Below are 20,004 nucleotides of genomic sequence, written 5' to 3'. Positions count from 1 at the left end.
TGTGTGTGTGTGTGTGTATCATGAATGCGTGAACATGTCTATGTATGGCCTATGTTTGCCTATACTATAACGTACTGCCTCGTCTCCTGTCTCGCGGGCGGGTGAGTTGGGGACTTCTTCTACGTAGTTGGCAGGAAACCACAGCTGCTTCTTCCCTCCGTAATCACCTCGCCACCTAGGGGCCGGTGGAGGGAAATCCATGATTTAAAGACAACTCAGAGAAATGTTAATTATCAACTCCATTCATCAACCCACATTGGTTTTCATCCATAAAGAAACGTAACCGGGGTGACCAATGTGCACTCTAGCCAATCAATAACATTGAGTAATCGTTAAGTGCCATGGAGATATGAAAACCCTGTTCCACTCACCAGCCTCCTTCCTGCTTGTCGACGCTGAGGATGAGGGCCTGTTTGGGGAAACACAGCTCGTCGTCCCTCTGGGCTCTGTAGTCATACAGGGCCTTGACCGTACACTGCAACACAACAACACAAACACTAAATCATACAGGGCCTTGACCGTACACTGCAACACAACAATATAAACACTAAATCATACAGGGCCTTGACCGTACACTGCAACACAACAACACTAAATCATACAGGGCCTTGACCGTAAACTGCAACACAACAACACAAACACTAAATCATACAGGGCCTTGACCGTACACTGCAACACAACAACACTAAATCATACAGGGCCTTGACCGTACACTGCAACACAACAACACAAACACTAAATCATACAGGGCCTTGACCGTGCACTTTAACACAACAACACAAACACTAAATCATACAGGGCCTTGACCGTAAACTGCAAAACAACAACACAAACACTAAATCATACAGGGCCTTGACCGTACACTGCAACACAAAAACACAAACACTAAATCATACAGGGCCTTGACCGTACACTGCAACACAAACACTAAATCATACAGGGCCTTGACCGTACACTGCAACACAACAACACAAACACTGAATAATACAGGGCCTTGACCGTACACTGCAACACAACAACACAAACACTAAATCATACAGGGCCTTGACCGTACACTGCAACACAACAACACAAACACTAAATCATAGAGGGCCTTGACCGTACACTGCAACACAACAACACAAACACTAAATCATACAGGGCCTTGACCGTACACTGCAACACAACAACACAAACACTAAATCATACAGGGCCTTGACCGTACACTGCAACACAACAACACAAACACTAAATCATACAGGGCCTTGACCGTACACTGCAACACAAACACTAAATCATACAGGGCCTTGACCGTACACTGCAACACAACAACACAAACACTAAATCATACAGGGCCTTGACCGTAAACTGCAACACAACAACACAAACACTAAATCATACAGGGCCTTGACTGTACACTACAACACAACAACACAAACACTAAATCATACAGGGCCTTGAAAGTACACTGCAACACAACAACACTAAATCATACAGGGCCTTGACCGTACACTGCAACACAACAACATAAACACTAAATCATACAGGGCTTTGAACATACACTGCAACACAACAACACAAACACTAAATCATACAGGGCCTTGACCGTACACTGCAACACAACAACACAAACACTAAATCATACAGGGCCTTGACCGTACACTGCAAAACAACAACACAAACACAAACACTAAATCATACAGGGCCTTGACTGTACACTGCAACACAAGACCACAAACACTAAATCATACAGGGCCTTGACCGTAAACTGCAACACAACAACACAAACACTAAATCATACAGGGCCTTGACCGTACACTGCAACACAACAACACTAAATCATACAGGGCCTTGACCGTACACTGCAACACAACAACACAAACACTAAATCATACAGGGCCTTGACCGTACACTGCAACACAACAACATAAACACTAAATCATACAGGGCCTTGAACATACACTGCAACACAACAACACAAACACTAAATCATACAGGGCCTTGACCGTACACTGCAACACAAACACTAAATCATACAGGGCCTTGACTGTACACTGCAACACAAGACCACAAACACTAAATCATACAGGGCCTTGGCCATAACCTGCAACACAACAACACAAACACTAAATCATACAGGGCCTTGACCGTACACTGCAACACAACAACACAAACACTAAATCATACAGGGCCTTGACCGTACACTGCAACACAAACACTAAATCATACAGGGCCTTGACTGTACACTGCAACACAACAACACAAACACTAAATCATACAGGGTCTTGACCGTACACTGCAACACAACAACACAAACACTAAATCATACAGAGCCTTGACCGTACACTGCAACACAAACACTAAATCATACAGGGCCTTGACTGTACACTTTAACACAACAACACAAACACTAAATCATACAGGGCCTTGACCGTAAACTGCAACACAACAACACAAACACTAAATCATACAGGGCCTTGACCGTACACTGCAACACAAAAACACAAACACTAAATCATACAGGGCCTTGACCGTACACTGCAACACAAACACTAAATCATACAGGGCCCTTGACCGTACACTGCAACACAACAACACAAACACTAAATCATACAGGGCCTTGACCGTACACTTTAACACAACAACACAAACACTAAATCATACAGGGCCTTGACCGTAAACTGCAACACAACAACACAAACACTAAATCATACAAGGCCTTGACCATACACTGCAACACAACAACACAAATACTAAATCATACAGGGCCTTGACCGTACACTGCAACACAAACACTAAATCATACAGGGCCTTGACTGTACACAAGACCACAAACACTAAATCATACAGGGCCTTGACCGTAAACTGCAACACAACAACACAAACACTAAATCATACAGGGCCTTGACCGTACACTGCAACACAACAACACAAACACTAAATCATACAGGGCCTTGACCGTAAACTGCAACACAACAACACAAACACTAAATCATACAGGGCCTTGACCGTACACTGCAACACAACAACACAAACACTAAATCATACAGGGCCTTGAACGTACACTTTAACACAACAACACAAACACTAAATCATACATGGCCTTGACCGTAAACTGCAACACAACAACACAAACACTAAATCATACAGGGCCTTGACCGTACACTGCAACACAACAACACAAACACTAAATCATACAGGGCCTTGACCGTACACTTTAACACAACAACACAAACACTAAATCATACAGGGCCTTGACCGTACACTGCAACACAACAACACAAACACTAAATCATACAGGGCCTTGACCGTACACTGCAACACAACAACACTAAATCATACAGGGCCTTGACCGTAAACTGCAACACAACAACACAAACACTAAATCATACAGGGCCTTGACCGTACACTGCAACACAACAACATTAAATCATACAGGGCCTTGACCGTACACTGCAACACAACAACACAAACACTAAATCATACAGGGCCTTGACCGTACACTGCAACACAACAACACAAACACTAAATCATACAGGGCCTTGACCGTACACTGCAACACAACAACACAAACACTAAATCATACAGGGCCTTGACCGTACACTTTAACACAACAACACAAACACTAAATCATACAGGGCCTTGACCGTACACTGCAACACAAAAACACAAACACTAAATCATACAGGGCCTTGACCGTACACTGCAACACAACAACACAAACACTAAATCATACAGGGCCTTGACCGTACACTGCAACACAACAACACTAAATCATACAGGGCCTTGACCGTACACTGCAACACAACAACACAAACACTAAATCATACAGGGCCTTGACCGTACACTGCAACACAAAAACACAAACACTAAATCATACAGGGCCTTGACCGTACACTGCAACACAACAACACAAACACTAAATCATACAGGGCCTTGACCGTACACTGCAACACAACAACACAAACACTAAATCATACTGGGCCTTGACCGTACACTGCAACACAACAACACAAACACTAAATCATACAGGGCCTTGACCGTACACTGCAACACAACAACACAAACACGAAATCATACAGGGCCTTGACCGTAAACTGCAACACAACAACACAAACACTAAATCATACAGGGCCTTGACCGTACACTACAACACAACAACACTAAATCATACAGGGCCTTGACCGTACACTGCAACACAACAACACAAACACTAAATCATACAGGGCCTTGACCGTACACTGCAACACAACAACACAAACACTAAATCATACAGGGCCTTGACCGTACACTTTAACACAACAACACAAACACTAAATCATACAGGGCCTTGACCGTAAACTGCAACACAACAACACAAACACTAAATCATACAGGGCCTTGACCGTACACTGCAACACAAAAACACAAACACTAAATCATACAGGGCCTTGACCGTACACTGCAACACAACAACACAAACACTAAATCATACAGGGCCTTGACCGTACACTGCAACACAACAACACAAACACTAAATCATACTGGGCCTTGACCGTACACTGCAACACAACAACACAAACACTAAATCATACAGGGCCTTGACCGTACACTGCAACACAACAACACAAACACGAAATCATACAGGGCCTTGACCGTAAACTGCAACACAACAACACAAACACTAAATCATACAGGGCCTTGACCGTACACTACAACACAACAACACTAAATCATACAGGGCCTTGACCGTACACTGCAACACAACAACACAAACACTAAATCATACAGGGCCTTGACCGTACACTGCAACACAACAACACAAACACTAAATCATACAGGGCCTTGACCGTACACTGCAACACAAAAACACAAACACTAAATCATACAGGGCCTTGACCGTACACTGCAACACAACAACACAAACACCAAATCATACAGGGCCTTGACCGTACACTGCAACACAACAACACAAACACTAAATCATACTGGGCCTTGACCGTACACTGCAACACAACAACACAAACACTAAATCATACAGGGCCTTGACCGTACACTGCAACACAACAACACAAACACGAAATCATACAGGGCCTTGACCGTAAACTGCAACACAACAACACAAACACTAAATCATACAGGGCCTTGACCGTACACTACAACACAACAACACTAAATCATACAGGGCCTTGACCGTACACTGCAACACAACAACACAAACACTAAATCATACAGGGCCTTGACCGTACACTGCAACACAACAACACTAAATCATACAGGGCCTTGACCGTACACTGCAACACAACAACACAAACACTAAATCATACAGGGCCTTGACCGTACACTGCAACACAACAACACAAACACTAAATCATACACGGTCTTGACGGTACACTGCAACACAACAACACAAACACTAAATCATACAGGGCCTTGACCGTACACTGCAACACAAACACTCAATCATACAGGGCCTTGACTGTACACTGCAACACAAGACCACAAACACTAAATCATACAGGGCCTTGACCGTAAACTGCAACACAACAACACAAACACTAAATCAATACAGGGCCTTGACCGTACACTGCAACACAACAACACAAACACTAAATCATACAGGGCCTTGACCGTAAACTGCAACACAACAACACAAACACTAAATCATACAGGGCCTTGACCGTACACTGCAACACAACAACACAAACACTAAATCATACAGGGCCTTGACCGTACACTTTAACACAACAACACAAACACTAAATCATACAGGGCCTTGACCGTAAACTGCAACACAACAACACTAAATCATACAAGGCCTTGACCGTACACTGCAACACAAACACTAAATCATACAGGGCCTTGACTGTACACTGCAACACAAGACCACAAACACTAAATCATACAGGGCCTTGACCGTACACTGCAACACAACAACACAAACACTAAATCATACAGGGCCTTGACCGTAAACTGCAACACAACAACACAAACACTAAATCATACAGGGCCTTGACCGTAAACTGCAACACAACAACACAAACACTAAATCATACAGGGCCTTGACCGTACACTGCAACACAACAACACAAACACTAAATCATACAGGGCCTTGACCGTAAACTGCAACACAACAACACTAAATCATAGAAGGCCTTGACCGTACACTGCAACACAACAACACAAACACTAAATCATACAGGGCCTTGACCGTACACTGCAACACAAACACTAAATCATACAGGGCCTTGACTGTACACTACAACACAAGACCACAAACACTAAATCATACAGGGCCTTGACCATAAACTGCAACACAACAACACAAACACTAAATCAATACAGGGCCTTGACCGTACACTGCAACACAACAACACAAACACTAAATCATACAGGGCCTTGACCGTAAACTGCAACACAACAACACAAACACTAAATCATACAGGGCCTTGACCGTACACTGCAACACAACAACACAAACACTAAATCATACAGGGCCTTGACCGTACACTTTAACACAACAACACAAACACTAAATCATTCAGGGCCTTGACCGTAAACTGCAACACAACAACACTAAATCATACAAGGCCTTGACCGTACACTGCAACACAAACACTAAATCATACAGGGCCTTGACTGTACGCTGCAACACAAGACCACAAACACTAAATCATACAGGGCCTTGACCGTAAACTGCAACACAACAACACAAACACTAAATCAATACAGGGCCTTGACCGTACACTGCAACACAACAACACAAACACTAAATCATACAGGGCCTTGACCGTAAACTGCAACACAACAACACAAACACTAAATCATACAGGGCCTTGACCGTACACTTTAACACAACAACACAAACACTAAATCATACAGGGCCTTGACCGTAAACTGCAACACAACAACACTAAATCATACAAGGCCTTGACCGTACACTGCAACACAACAACACAAACACTAAATCATACAGGGCCTTGACCGTACACTGCAACACAAACACTAAATCATACAGGGCCTTGACTGTACACTACAACACAACAACACTAAATCATACAGGGCCTTGACCGTAAACTGCAACACAACAACACTAAATCATACAAGGCCTTGACCGTACACTGCAACACAAACACTAAATCATACAGGGCCTTGACTGTATGCTGCAACACAAGACCACAAACACTAAATCATACAGGGCCTTGACCGTAAACTGCAACACAACAACACAAACACTAAATCAATACAGGGCCTTGACCGTACACTGCAACACAACAACACAAACACTAAATCATACAGGGCCTTGACCGTAAACTGCAACACAACAACACAAACACTAAATCATACAGGGCCTTGACCGTACACTTTAACACAACAACACAAACACTAAATCATACAGGGCCTTGACCGTAAACTGCAACACAACAACACTAAATCATACAAGGCCTTGACCGTACACTGCAACACAACAACACAAACACTAAATCATACAGGGCCTTGACCGTACACTGCAACACAAACACTAAATCATACAGGGCCTTGACTGTACACTACAACACAACAACACTAAATCATACAGGGCCTTGACCGTACACTGCAACACAACAACACAAACACTAAATCATACAGGGCCTTGACCGTACACTGCAACACAACAACACTAAATCATACAGGGCCTTGACCGTACACTGCAACACAACAACACAAACACTAAATCATACAGGGCCTTGACCGTACACTGCAACACAACAACACAAACTCTAAATCATACACGGTCTTGACGGTACACTGCAACACAACAACACAAACACTAAATCATACAGGGCCTTGACCGTACACTGCAACACAAACACTCAATCATACAGGGCCTTGACTGTACACTTTAACACAACAACACAAACACTAAATCATACAGGGCCTTGACCGTAAACTGCTACACAACAAGACATACACTAAATCATACAGGGCCTTGACCGTACACTGCAACACAAAAACACAAACACTAAATCATACAGGGCCTTGACCGTACACTGCAACACAAACACTAAATCATACAGGGCCTTGACCGTACACTGCAACACAACAACACAAACACTAAATCATACAGGGCCTTGACCGTACACTGCAACACAAACACTAAATCATACAGGGCATTGACTGTACACTGCAACACAAGAACACAAACACTAAATCATACAGGGCCTTGACCGTAAACTGCAACACAACAACACAAACACTAAATCAATACAGGGCCTTGACCGTACACTGCAACACAACAACACAAACACTAAATCATACAGGGCCTTGACCGTAAACTGCAACACAACAACACAAACACTAAATCATACAGGGCCTTGACCGTACACTGCAACACAACAACACAAACACTAAATCATACAGGGCCTTGACCGTACACTTTAACACAACAACACAAACACTAAATCATACAGGGCCTTGACCGTAAACTGCAACACAACAACACTAAATCATACAAGGCCTTGACCGTACACTGCAACACAACAACACAAACACTAAATCATATAGGGCCTTGACCGTACACTGCAACACAACAACACAAACACTAAATCATACAGGGCCTTGACCGTACACTTTAACACAATAACACAAACACTAAATCATACAGGGCCTTGACCGTAAACTGCAACACAACAACACAAACACTAAATCATACAAGGCCTTGACCGTACACTGCAACACAACAACACAAACACTAAATCATACAGGGCCTTGACCGTACACTGCAACACAAACACTAAATCATACAGGGCCTTGACCGTAAACTGCAACACAACAACACAAACACTAAATCAATACAGGGCCTTGACCGTACACTGCAACACAACAACACAAACACTAAATCATACAGGGCCTTGACCGTACACTGCAACACAACAACACAAACACTAAATCATACTGGGCCTTGACCGTACACTGCAACACAACAACACAAACACTAAATCATACAGGGCCTTGACCGTACACTGCAACACAACAACACAAACACGAAATCATACAGGGCCTTGACCGTAAACTGCAACACAACAACACAAACACTAAATCATACAGGGCCTTGACCGTACACTGCAACACAACAACACAAACACTAAATCATACAGGGCCTTGACCGTACACTGCAACACAACAACACAAACACTAAATCATACAGGGCCTTGACCGTACACTTTAACACAACAAAACAAACACTAAATCATACAGGGCCTTGACCGTAAACTGCAACACAACAACACAAACACTAAATCATACAGGGCCTTGACCGTACACTGCAACACAAAAACACAAACACTAAATCATACAGGGCCTTGACCGTACACTGCAACACAACAACACAAACACTAAATCATACAGGGCCTTGACCGTACACTGCAACACAACAACACAAACACTAAATCATACTGGGCCTTGACCGTACACTGCAACACAACAACACAAACACTAAATCATACAGGGCCTTGACCGTACACTGCAACACAACAACACAAACACGAAATCATACAGGGCCTTGACCGTAAACTGCAACACAACAACACAAACACTAAATCATACAGGGCCTTGACCGTACACTACAACACAACAACACTAAATCATACAGGGCCTTGACCGTACACTGCAACACAACAACACAAACACTAAATCATACAGGGCCTTGACCGTACACTGCAACACAACAACACTAAATCATACAGGGCCTTGACCGTACACTGCAACACAACAACACAAACACTAAATCATACAGGGCCTTGACCGTACACTGCAACACAACAACACAAACACTAAATCATACAGGGCCTTGACCGTACACTGCAACACAACAACTCAAACACTAAATCATACAGGGCCTTGACCGTACACTGCAACACAACAACACAAACACTAAATCATACTGGGCCTTGACCGTACACTGCAACACAACAACACAAACACTAAATCATACAGGGCCTTGACCGTACACTGCAACACAACAACACAAACACGAAATCATACAGGGCCTTGACCGTAAACTGCAACACAACAACACAAACACTAAATCATACAGGGCCTTGACCGTACACTACAACACAACAACACTAAATCATACAGGGCCTTGACCGTACACTGCAACACAACAACACAAACACTAAATCATACAGGGCCTTGACCGTACACTGCAACACAACAACACTAAATCATACAGGGCCTTGACCGTACACTGCAACACAACAACACAAACACTAAATCATACAGGGCCTTGACCGTACACTGCAACACAACAACACAAACACTAAATCATACACGGTCTTGACGGTACACTGCAACACAACAACACAAACACTAAATCATACAGGGCCTTGACCGTACACTGCAACACAAACACTCAATCATACAGGGCCTTGACTGTACACTTAAACACAACAACACAAACACTAAATCATACAGGGCCTTGACCGTAAACTGCTACACAACAAGACATACACTAAATCATACAGGGCCTTGACCGTACACTGCAACACAAAAACACAAACACTAAATCATACAGGGCCTTGACCGTACACTGCAACACAAACACTAAATCATACAGGGCCTTGACCGTACACTGCAACACAACAACACAAACACTAAATCATACAGGGCCTTGACCGTACACTGCAACACAAACACTAAATCATACAGGGCATTGACTGTACACTGCAACACAAGACCACAAACACTAAATCATACAGGGCCTTGACCGTAAACTGCAACACAACAACACAAACACTAAATCAATACAGGGCCTTGACCGTACACTGCAACACAACAACACAAACACTAAATCATACAGGGCCTTGACCGTAAACTGCAACACAACAACACTAAATCATACAAGGCCTTGACCGTACACTGCAACACAACAACACAAACACTAAATCATATAGGGCCTTGACCGTACACTGCAACACAACAACACAAACACTAAATCATACAGGGCCTTGACCGTACACTTTAACACAATAACACAAACACTAAATCATACAGGGCCTTGACCGTAAACTGCAACACAACAACACAAACACTAAATCATACAAGGCCTTGACCGTACACTGCAACACAACAACACAAACACTAAATCATACAGGGCCTTGACCGTACACTGCAACACAAACACTAAATCATACAGGGCCTTGACCGTAAACTGCAACACAACAACACAAACACTAAATCAATACAGGGCCTTGACCGTACACTGCAACACAACAACACAAACACTAAATCATACAGGGCCTTGACCGTACACTGCAACACAAACACTAAATCATACAGGGCCTTGACCGTACACTGCAACACAACAACACAAACACTAAATCATACAGGGCCTTGACCGTACACTGCAACACAAACACTAAATCATACAGGGCCTTGACCGTAAACTGCAACACAACAACACAAACACTAAATCAATACAGGGCCTTGACCGTACACTGCAACACAACAACACAAACACTAAATCATACAGGGCCTTGACCGTAAACTGCAACACAACAACACAAACATTAAATCATACAGGGCTTTGACCGTACACTGCAACACAACAACACAAACACTAAATCATACAGGGCCTTGACCGTACACTTTAACACAACAACACAAACACTAAATCATACATGGCCTTGACCGTAAACTGCAACACAACAACACTAAATCATACAAGGCCTTGACCGTACACTGCAACACAACAACACAAACACTAAATCATATAGGGCCTTGACCGTACACTGCAACACAACAACACAAACACTAAATCATACAGGGCCTTGACCGTACACTTTAACACAATAACACAAACACTAAATCATACAGGGCCTTGACCGTATACTGCAACACAACAACACAAACACTAAATCATACAAGGCCTTGACCGTACACTGCAACACAACAACACAAACACTAAATCATACAGGGCCTTGACCGTACACTGCAACACAAACACTAAATCATACAGGGCCTTGACTGTACACTGCAACACAAGACCACAAACACTAAATCATACAGGGCCTTGACCGTACACTGCAACACAAAAACACAAACACTAAATCATACAGGGCCTTGACCGTACACTGCAACACAAACACTAAATCATACAGGGCCTTGACCGTACACTGCAACACAACAACACAAACACTAAATCATACAGGGCCTTGACCGTACACTGCAACACAACAACACAAACACTAAATCATACAGGGCCTTGACCGTACACTGCAACACAACAACACTAAATCATACAGGGCCTTGACCGTACACTGCAACACAACAACACAAACACTAAATCATACAGGGCCTTGACCGTAAACTGCAACACAACAACACAAACACTAAATCATACAGGGCCTTGACCGTACACTGCAACACAAAAACACAAACACTAAATCATACAGGGCCTTGACCGTACACTGCAACACAACAACACAAACACTAAATCATACAGGGCCTTGACCGTACACTGCAACACAACAACACAAACACTAAATCATACTGGGCCTTGACCGTACACTGCAACACAACAACACAAACACTAAATCATACAGGGCCTTGACCGTACACTGCAACACAACAACACAAACACGAAATCATACAGGGCCTTGACCGTAAACTGCAACACAACAACACAAACACTAAATCATACAGGGCCTTGACCGTACACTACAACACAACAACACTAAATCATACAGGGCCTTGACCGTACACTGCAACACAACAACACAAACACTAAATCATACAGGGCCTTGACCGTACACTGCAACACAACAACACTAAATCATACAGGGCCTTGACCGTACACTGCAACACAACAACACAAACACTAAATCATACAGGGCCTTGACCGTACACTGCAACACAACAACACAAACACTAAATCATACACGGTCTTGACGGTACACTGCAACACAACAACACAAACACTAAATCATACAGGGCCTTGACCGTACACTGCAACACAACAACACAAACACTAAATCATACAGGGCCTTGACCGTACACTGCAACACAACAACACAAACACTAAATCATACAGGGCCTTGACCGTACACTGCAACACAAACACTAAATCATACAGGGCCTTGACCGTAAACTGCAACACAACAACACAAACACTAAATCAATACAGGGCCTTGACCGTACACTGCAACACAACAACACAAACACTAAATCATACAGGGCCTTGACCGTAAACTGCAACACAACAACACAAACATTAAATCATACAGGGCTTTGACCGTACACTGCAACACAACAACACAAACACTAAATCATACAGGGCCTTGACCGTACACTTTAACACAACAACACAAACACTAAATCATACATGGCCTTGACCGTAAACTGCAACACAACAACACTAAATCATACAAGGCCTTGACCGTACACTGCAACACAACAACACAAACACTAAATCATATAGGGCCTTGACCGTACACTGCAACACAACAACACAAACACTAAATCATACAGGGCCTTGACCGTACACTTTAACACAATAACACAAACACTAAATCATACAGGGCCTTGACCGTATACTGCAACACAACAACACAAACACTAAATCATACAAGGCCTTGACCGTACACTGCAACACAACAACACAAACACTAAATCATACAGGGCCTTGACCGTACACTGCAACACAAACACTAAATCATACAGGGCCTTGACTGTACACTGCAACACAAGACCACAAACACTAAATCATACAGGGCCTTGACCGTACACTGCAACACAAAAACACAAACACTAAATCATACAGGGCCTTGACCGTACACTGCAACACAAACACTAAATCATACAGGGCCTTGACCGTACACTGCAACACAACAACACAAACACTAAATCATACAGGGCCTTGACCGTACACTGCAACACAACAACACAAACACTAAATCATACAGGGCCTTGACCGTACACTGCAACACAACAACACTAAATCATACAGGGCCTTGACCGTACACTGCAACACAACAACACAAACACTAAATCATACAGGGCCTTGACCGTAAACTGCAACACAACAACACAAACACTAAATCATACAGGGCCTTGACCGTACACTGCAACACAAAAACACAAACACTAAATCATACAGGGCCTTGACCGTACACTGCAACACAACAACACAAACACTAAATCATACAGGGCCTTGACCGTACACTGCAACACAACAACACAAACACTAAATCATACTGGGCCTTGACCGTACACTGCAACACAACAACACAAACACTAAATCATACAGGGCCTTGACCGTACACTGCAACACAACAACACAAACACGAAATCATACAGGGCCTTGACCGTAAACTGCAACACAACAACACAAACACTAAATCATACAGGGCCTTGACCGTACACTACAACACAACAACACTAAATCATACAGGGCCTTGACCGTACACTGCAACACAACAACACAAACACTAAATCATACAGGGCCTTGACCGTACACTGCAACACAACAACACTAAATCATACAGGGCCTTGACCGTACACTGCAACACAACAACACAAACACTAAATCATACAGGGCCTTGACCGTACACTGCAACACAACAACACAAACACTAAATCATACACGGTCTTGACGGTACACTGCAACACAACAACACAAACACTAAATCATACAGGGCCTTGACCGTACACTGCAACACAAACACTCAATCATACAGGGCCTTGACTGTACACTTTAACACAACAACACAAACACTAAATCATACAGGGCCTTGACCGTAAACTGCTACACAACAAGACATACACTAAATCATACAGGGCCTTAACCGTACACTGCAACACAAAAACACAAACACTAAATCATACAGGGCCTTGACCGTACACTGCAACACAAACACTAAATCATACAGGGCCTTGACCGTACACTGCAACACAACAACACAAACACTAAATCATACAGGGCCTTGACCGTACACTGCAACACAAACACTAAATCATACAGGGCCTTGACTGTACACTGCAACACAAGACCACAAACACTAAATCATACAGGGCCTTGACCGTAAACTGTAACACAACAACACAAACACTAAATCAATACAGGGCCTTGACCGTACACTGCAACACAACAACACAAACACTAAATCATACAGGGCCTTGACCGTAAACTGCAACACAACAACACAAACAATAAATCATACAGGGCCTTGACCGTACACTGCAACACAACAACACAAACACTAAATCATACAGGGCCTTGACCGTACACTTTAACACAACAACACAAACACTAAATCATACAGGGCCTTGACCGTAAACTGCAACACAACAACACTAAATCATACAAGGCCTTGACCGTACACTGCAACACAACAACACAAACACTAAATCATATAGGGCCTTGACCGTACACTGCAACACAACAACACAAACACTAAATCATACAGGGCCTTGACCGTACACTTTAACACAATAACACAAACACTAAATCATACAGGGCCTTGACCGTAAACTGCAACACAACAACACAAACACTAAATCATACAAGGCCTTGACCGTACACTGCAACACAACAACACAAACACTAAATCATACAGGGCCTTGACCGTACACTGCAACACAAACACTAAATCATACAGGGCCTTGACCGTACACTGCAACACAACAACACAAACACTAAATCATACTGGGCCTTGACCGTACACTGCAACACAACAACACAAACACTAAATCATACAGGGCCTTGACCGTAAACTGCAACACAACAACACAAACATTAAATCATACAGGGCTTTGACCGTACACTGCAACACAACAACACAAACACTAAATCATACAGGGCCTTGACCGTACACTTTAACACAACAACACAAACACTAAATCATACATGGCCTTGACCGTAAACTGCAACACAACAACACTAAATCATACAAGGCCTTGACCGTACACTGCAACACAACAACACAAACACTAAATCATATAGGGCCTTGACCGTACACTGCAACACAACAACACAAACACTAAATCATACAGGGCCTTGACCGTACACTTTAACACAATAACACAAACACTAAATCATACAGGGCCTTGACCGTATACTGCAACACAACAACACAAACACTAAATCATACAAGGCCTTGACCGTACACTGCAACACAACAACACAAACACTAAATCATACAGGGCCTTGACCGTACACTGCAACACAAACACTAAATCATACAGGGCCTTGACTGTACACTGCAACACAAGACCACAAACACTAAATCATACAGGGCCTTGACCGTACACTGCAACACAAAAACACAAACACTAAATCATACAGGGCCTTGACCGTACACTGCAACACAAACACTAAATCATACAGGGCCTTGACCGTACACTGCAACACAACAACACAAACACTAAATCATACAGGGCCTTGACCGTACACTGCAACACAACAACACAAACACTAAATCATACAGGGCCTTGACCGTACACTGCAACACAACAACACAAACACTAAATCATACAGGGCCTTGACCATACACTGCAACACAACAACACTAAATCATACAGGGCCTTGACCGTAAACTGCAACACAACAACACAAACACTAAATCATACAGGGCCTTGACCGTACACTGCAACACAACAACACAAACACTAAATCATACAGGGCCTTGACCGTACACTGCAACACAACAACACAAACACTAAATAATACAGGGCCTTGACCGTACACTGCAACACAACAACACAAACACTAAATCATACAGGGCCTTGACCGTAAACTGCAACACAACAACACAAACACTAAATCATACAGGGCCTTGACCGTACACTACAACACAACAACACTAAATCATACAGGGCCTTGACCGTACACTGCAACACAACAACACAAACACTAAATCATACAGGGCCTTGACCGTACACTGCAACACAACAACACAAACACTAAATCATACAGGGCCTTGACTGTACACTGCAACACAAGACCACAAACACTAAATCATTCAGGGCCTTGACCGTGAACTGCAACACAACAACACAAACACTAAATCATACAGGGCCTTGACCGTACACTGCAACACAACAACACTAAATCATACAGGGCCTTGACCGTACACTGCAACACAACAACACAAACACTAAATCATACAGGGCCTTGACCGTACACTGCAACACAACAACACAAACACGAAATCATACAGGGCCTTGACCGTAAACTGCAACACAACAACACAAACACTAAATCATACAGGGCCTTGACCGTACACTACAACACAACAACACTAAATCATACAGGGCCTTGACCGTACACTGCAACACAACAACACAAACACTAAATCATACAGGGCCTTGACCGTACACTGCAACACAACAACACTAAATCATACAGGGCCTTGACCGTACACTGCAACACAACAACACAAACACTAAATCATACAGGGCCTTGACCGTACACTGCAACACAACAACACAAACACTAAATCATACACGGTCTTGACGGTACACTGCAACACAACAACACAAACACTAAATCATACAGGGCCTTGACCGTACACTGCAACACAAACACTCAATCATACAGGGCCTTGACTGTACACTTTAACACAACAACACAAACACTAAATCATACAGGGCCTTGACCGTACACTGCTACACAACAAGACATACACTAAATCATACAGGGCCTTGACCGTACACTGCAACACAAAAACACAAACACTAAATCATACAGGGCCTTGACCGTACACTGCAACACAAACACTAAATCATACAGGGCCTTGACCGTACACTGCAACACAAACACTAAATCATACAGGGCCTTGACCGTACACTGCAACACAACAACACAAACACTAAATCATACAGGGCCTTGACCGTACACTGCAACACAACAACACAAACACTAAATCATACAGGGCCTTGACCGTACACTGCAACACAACAACACAAACACTAAATCATACAGGGCCTTGACCATACACTGCAACACAACAACACTAAATCATACAGGGCCTTGACCGTAAACTGCAACACAACAACACAAACACTAAATCATACAGGGCCTTGACCGTACACTGCAACACAACAACACAAACACTAAATCATACAGGGCCTTGACCGTACACTGCAACACAACAACACAAACACTAAATAATACAGGGCCTTGACCGTACACTGCAACACAACAACACAAACACTAAATCATACAGGGCCTTGACCGTAAACTGCAACACAACAACACAAACACTAAATCATACAGGGCCTTGACCGTACACTACAACACAACAACACTAAATCATACAGGGCCTTGACCGTACACTGCAACACAACAACACAAACACTAAATCATACAGGGCCTTGACCGTACACTGCAACACAACAACACAAACACTAAATCATACAGGGCCTTGACTGTACACTGCAACACAAGACCACAAACACTAAATCATTCAGGGCCTTGACCGTGAACTGCAACACAACAACACAAACACTAAATCATACAGGGCCTTGACCGTACACTGCAACACAACAACACTAAATCATACAGGGCCTTGACCGTACACTGCAACACAACAACACAAACACTAAATCATACAGGGCCTTGACCGTACACTGCAACACAACAACACAAACACTAAATCATCCAGGGCCTTGACCGTAAACTGCAACACAACAACACAAACACTAAATCATTCAAGGCCTTGACCGTACACTGCAACACAACAACACAAACACTAAATCATACAGGGCCTTGACCGTACACTTTAACACAACAACACAAACACTAAATCATACATGGCCTTGACCGTAAACTGCAACACAACAAGACTAAATCATACAAGGCCTTGACCGTACACTGCAACACAACAACACAAACACTAAATCATACAGGGCCTTGACTGTACACTGCAACACAAACACTAAATCATACAGGGCCTTGACTGTACACTTTAACACAACAACACAAACACTAAATCATACAGGGCCTTGACTGTACACTTTAACACAACAACACAAACACTAAATCATACAGGGCCTTGACCGTAAACTGCAACACAACAACACAAACACTAAATCATACAGGGCCTTGACTGTACACTGCAACACAAACACTAAATCATACAGGGCCTTGACTGTACACTTTAACACAACAACACAAACACTAAATCATACAGGGCCTTGACCGTAAACTGCAACACAACAACACAAACACTAAATCATACAGGGCCTTGACCGTACACTGCAACACAAAAACACAAACACTAAATCATACAGGGCCTTGACCGTACACTGCAACACAAACACTAAATCATACAGGGCCTTGACCCGAGACACGATCCGGGACCCGAGCGGGTCCTGATCCAGAATTCTAAATAATGTCACATTTCTGGGTCAGATCTGATATGATTGTCACGGGTCTCGGGCATGTGTCATTTCAACTGACTTGTCGGGAAGCGCCCATACAGATCTAAATACGACTGCTTCCGTAGAGAGAGAGAGACATTTGATAATTTATGCTGCTGCTTTTGCTTTTCACGAGAGTGGCGTGTGTAGCTTGTTGTTGTTGATGGCCAATAAAAAGTCATCAAAGCGGCAGTAGGTTACAGTGATAGAGCCTCTGTGTGGCAAAAGTTAGGAGATGTCTAATCAATGGAAGATGGAATTAAAATGATGGAATTAAAAGCTAAAGGATAGGCTACAACGACCAAGAGCCAACAGCTAGGCTGCAACTTAATATTCTGAGTGGAGTTATTGGTCACAACCTGTAGACTTGTTTATGTGCTGCTGTGCAGTTTGTTGCTACCCTTACTTTGCTATCTACCAACTTTAAGTGTTTTACTTTTTAATTACCGTTATATATTTTTATTTTTTCCCCTCGCTCAACTTTTTTCATTCAACTTTTTCACCCCGGATGTGGTTCGTCAGGACCTCCACCAGCCGAAGCTAAGTAGTAAAATTTACATGATGCCTTCTAATTGCAGTCGCTATACTCATAATATACAGGAGAACGATCGCCTTACGGCGACGATAGCTGTGCTACAAGCCCAG

General features: G+C 43.1%; 1 protein-coding gene across 1 annotated transcript in view; it reads right to left on the bottom strand.

Moving 5' to 3' along the window:
* The window catches only part of LOC112251330 (1-phosphatidylinositol 4,5-bisphosphate phosphodiesterase gamma-1-like), a 77,315-nt gene that overhangs the window by 8,970 nt on the left and 48,341 nt on the right, over positions 1 to 20,004 (bottom strand). The window contains exons 22-23 of the mRNA XM_042322333.1: positions 372 to 475; positions 76 to 175 (exon numbers count right to left, since the gene is read on the bottom strand). Coding sequence (XP_042178267.1) covers positions 76 to 175; positions 372 to 475 — 204 coding nt within the window. The remainder of the gene's footprint in view (positions 1 to 75; positions 176 to 371; positions 476 to 20,004) is intronic.

This window comes from Oncorhynchus tshawytscha, linkage group LG05 (genome assembly GCF_018296145.1).
Source record: "Oncorhynchus tshawytscha isolate Ot180627B linkage group LG05, Otsh_v2.0, whole genome shotgun sequence".
Lineage (NCBI taxonomy): Eukaryota > Metazoa > Chordata > Actinopteri > Salmoniformes > Salmonidae > Oncorhynchus > Oncorhynchus tshawytscha.
Note: the sequence above shows the minus strand (reverse complement) of the source record. Positions and strands in the feature narration are given on the sequence as shown.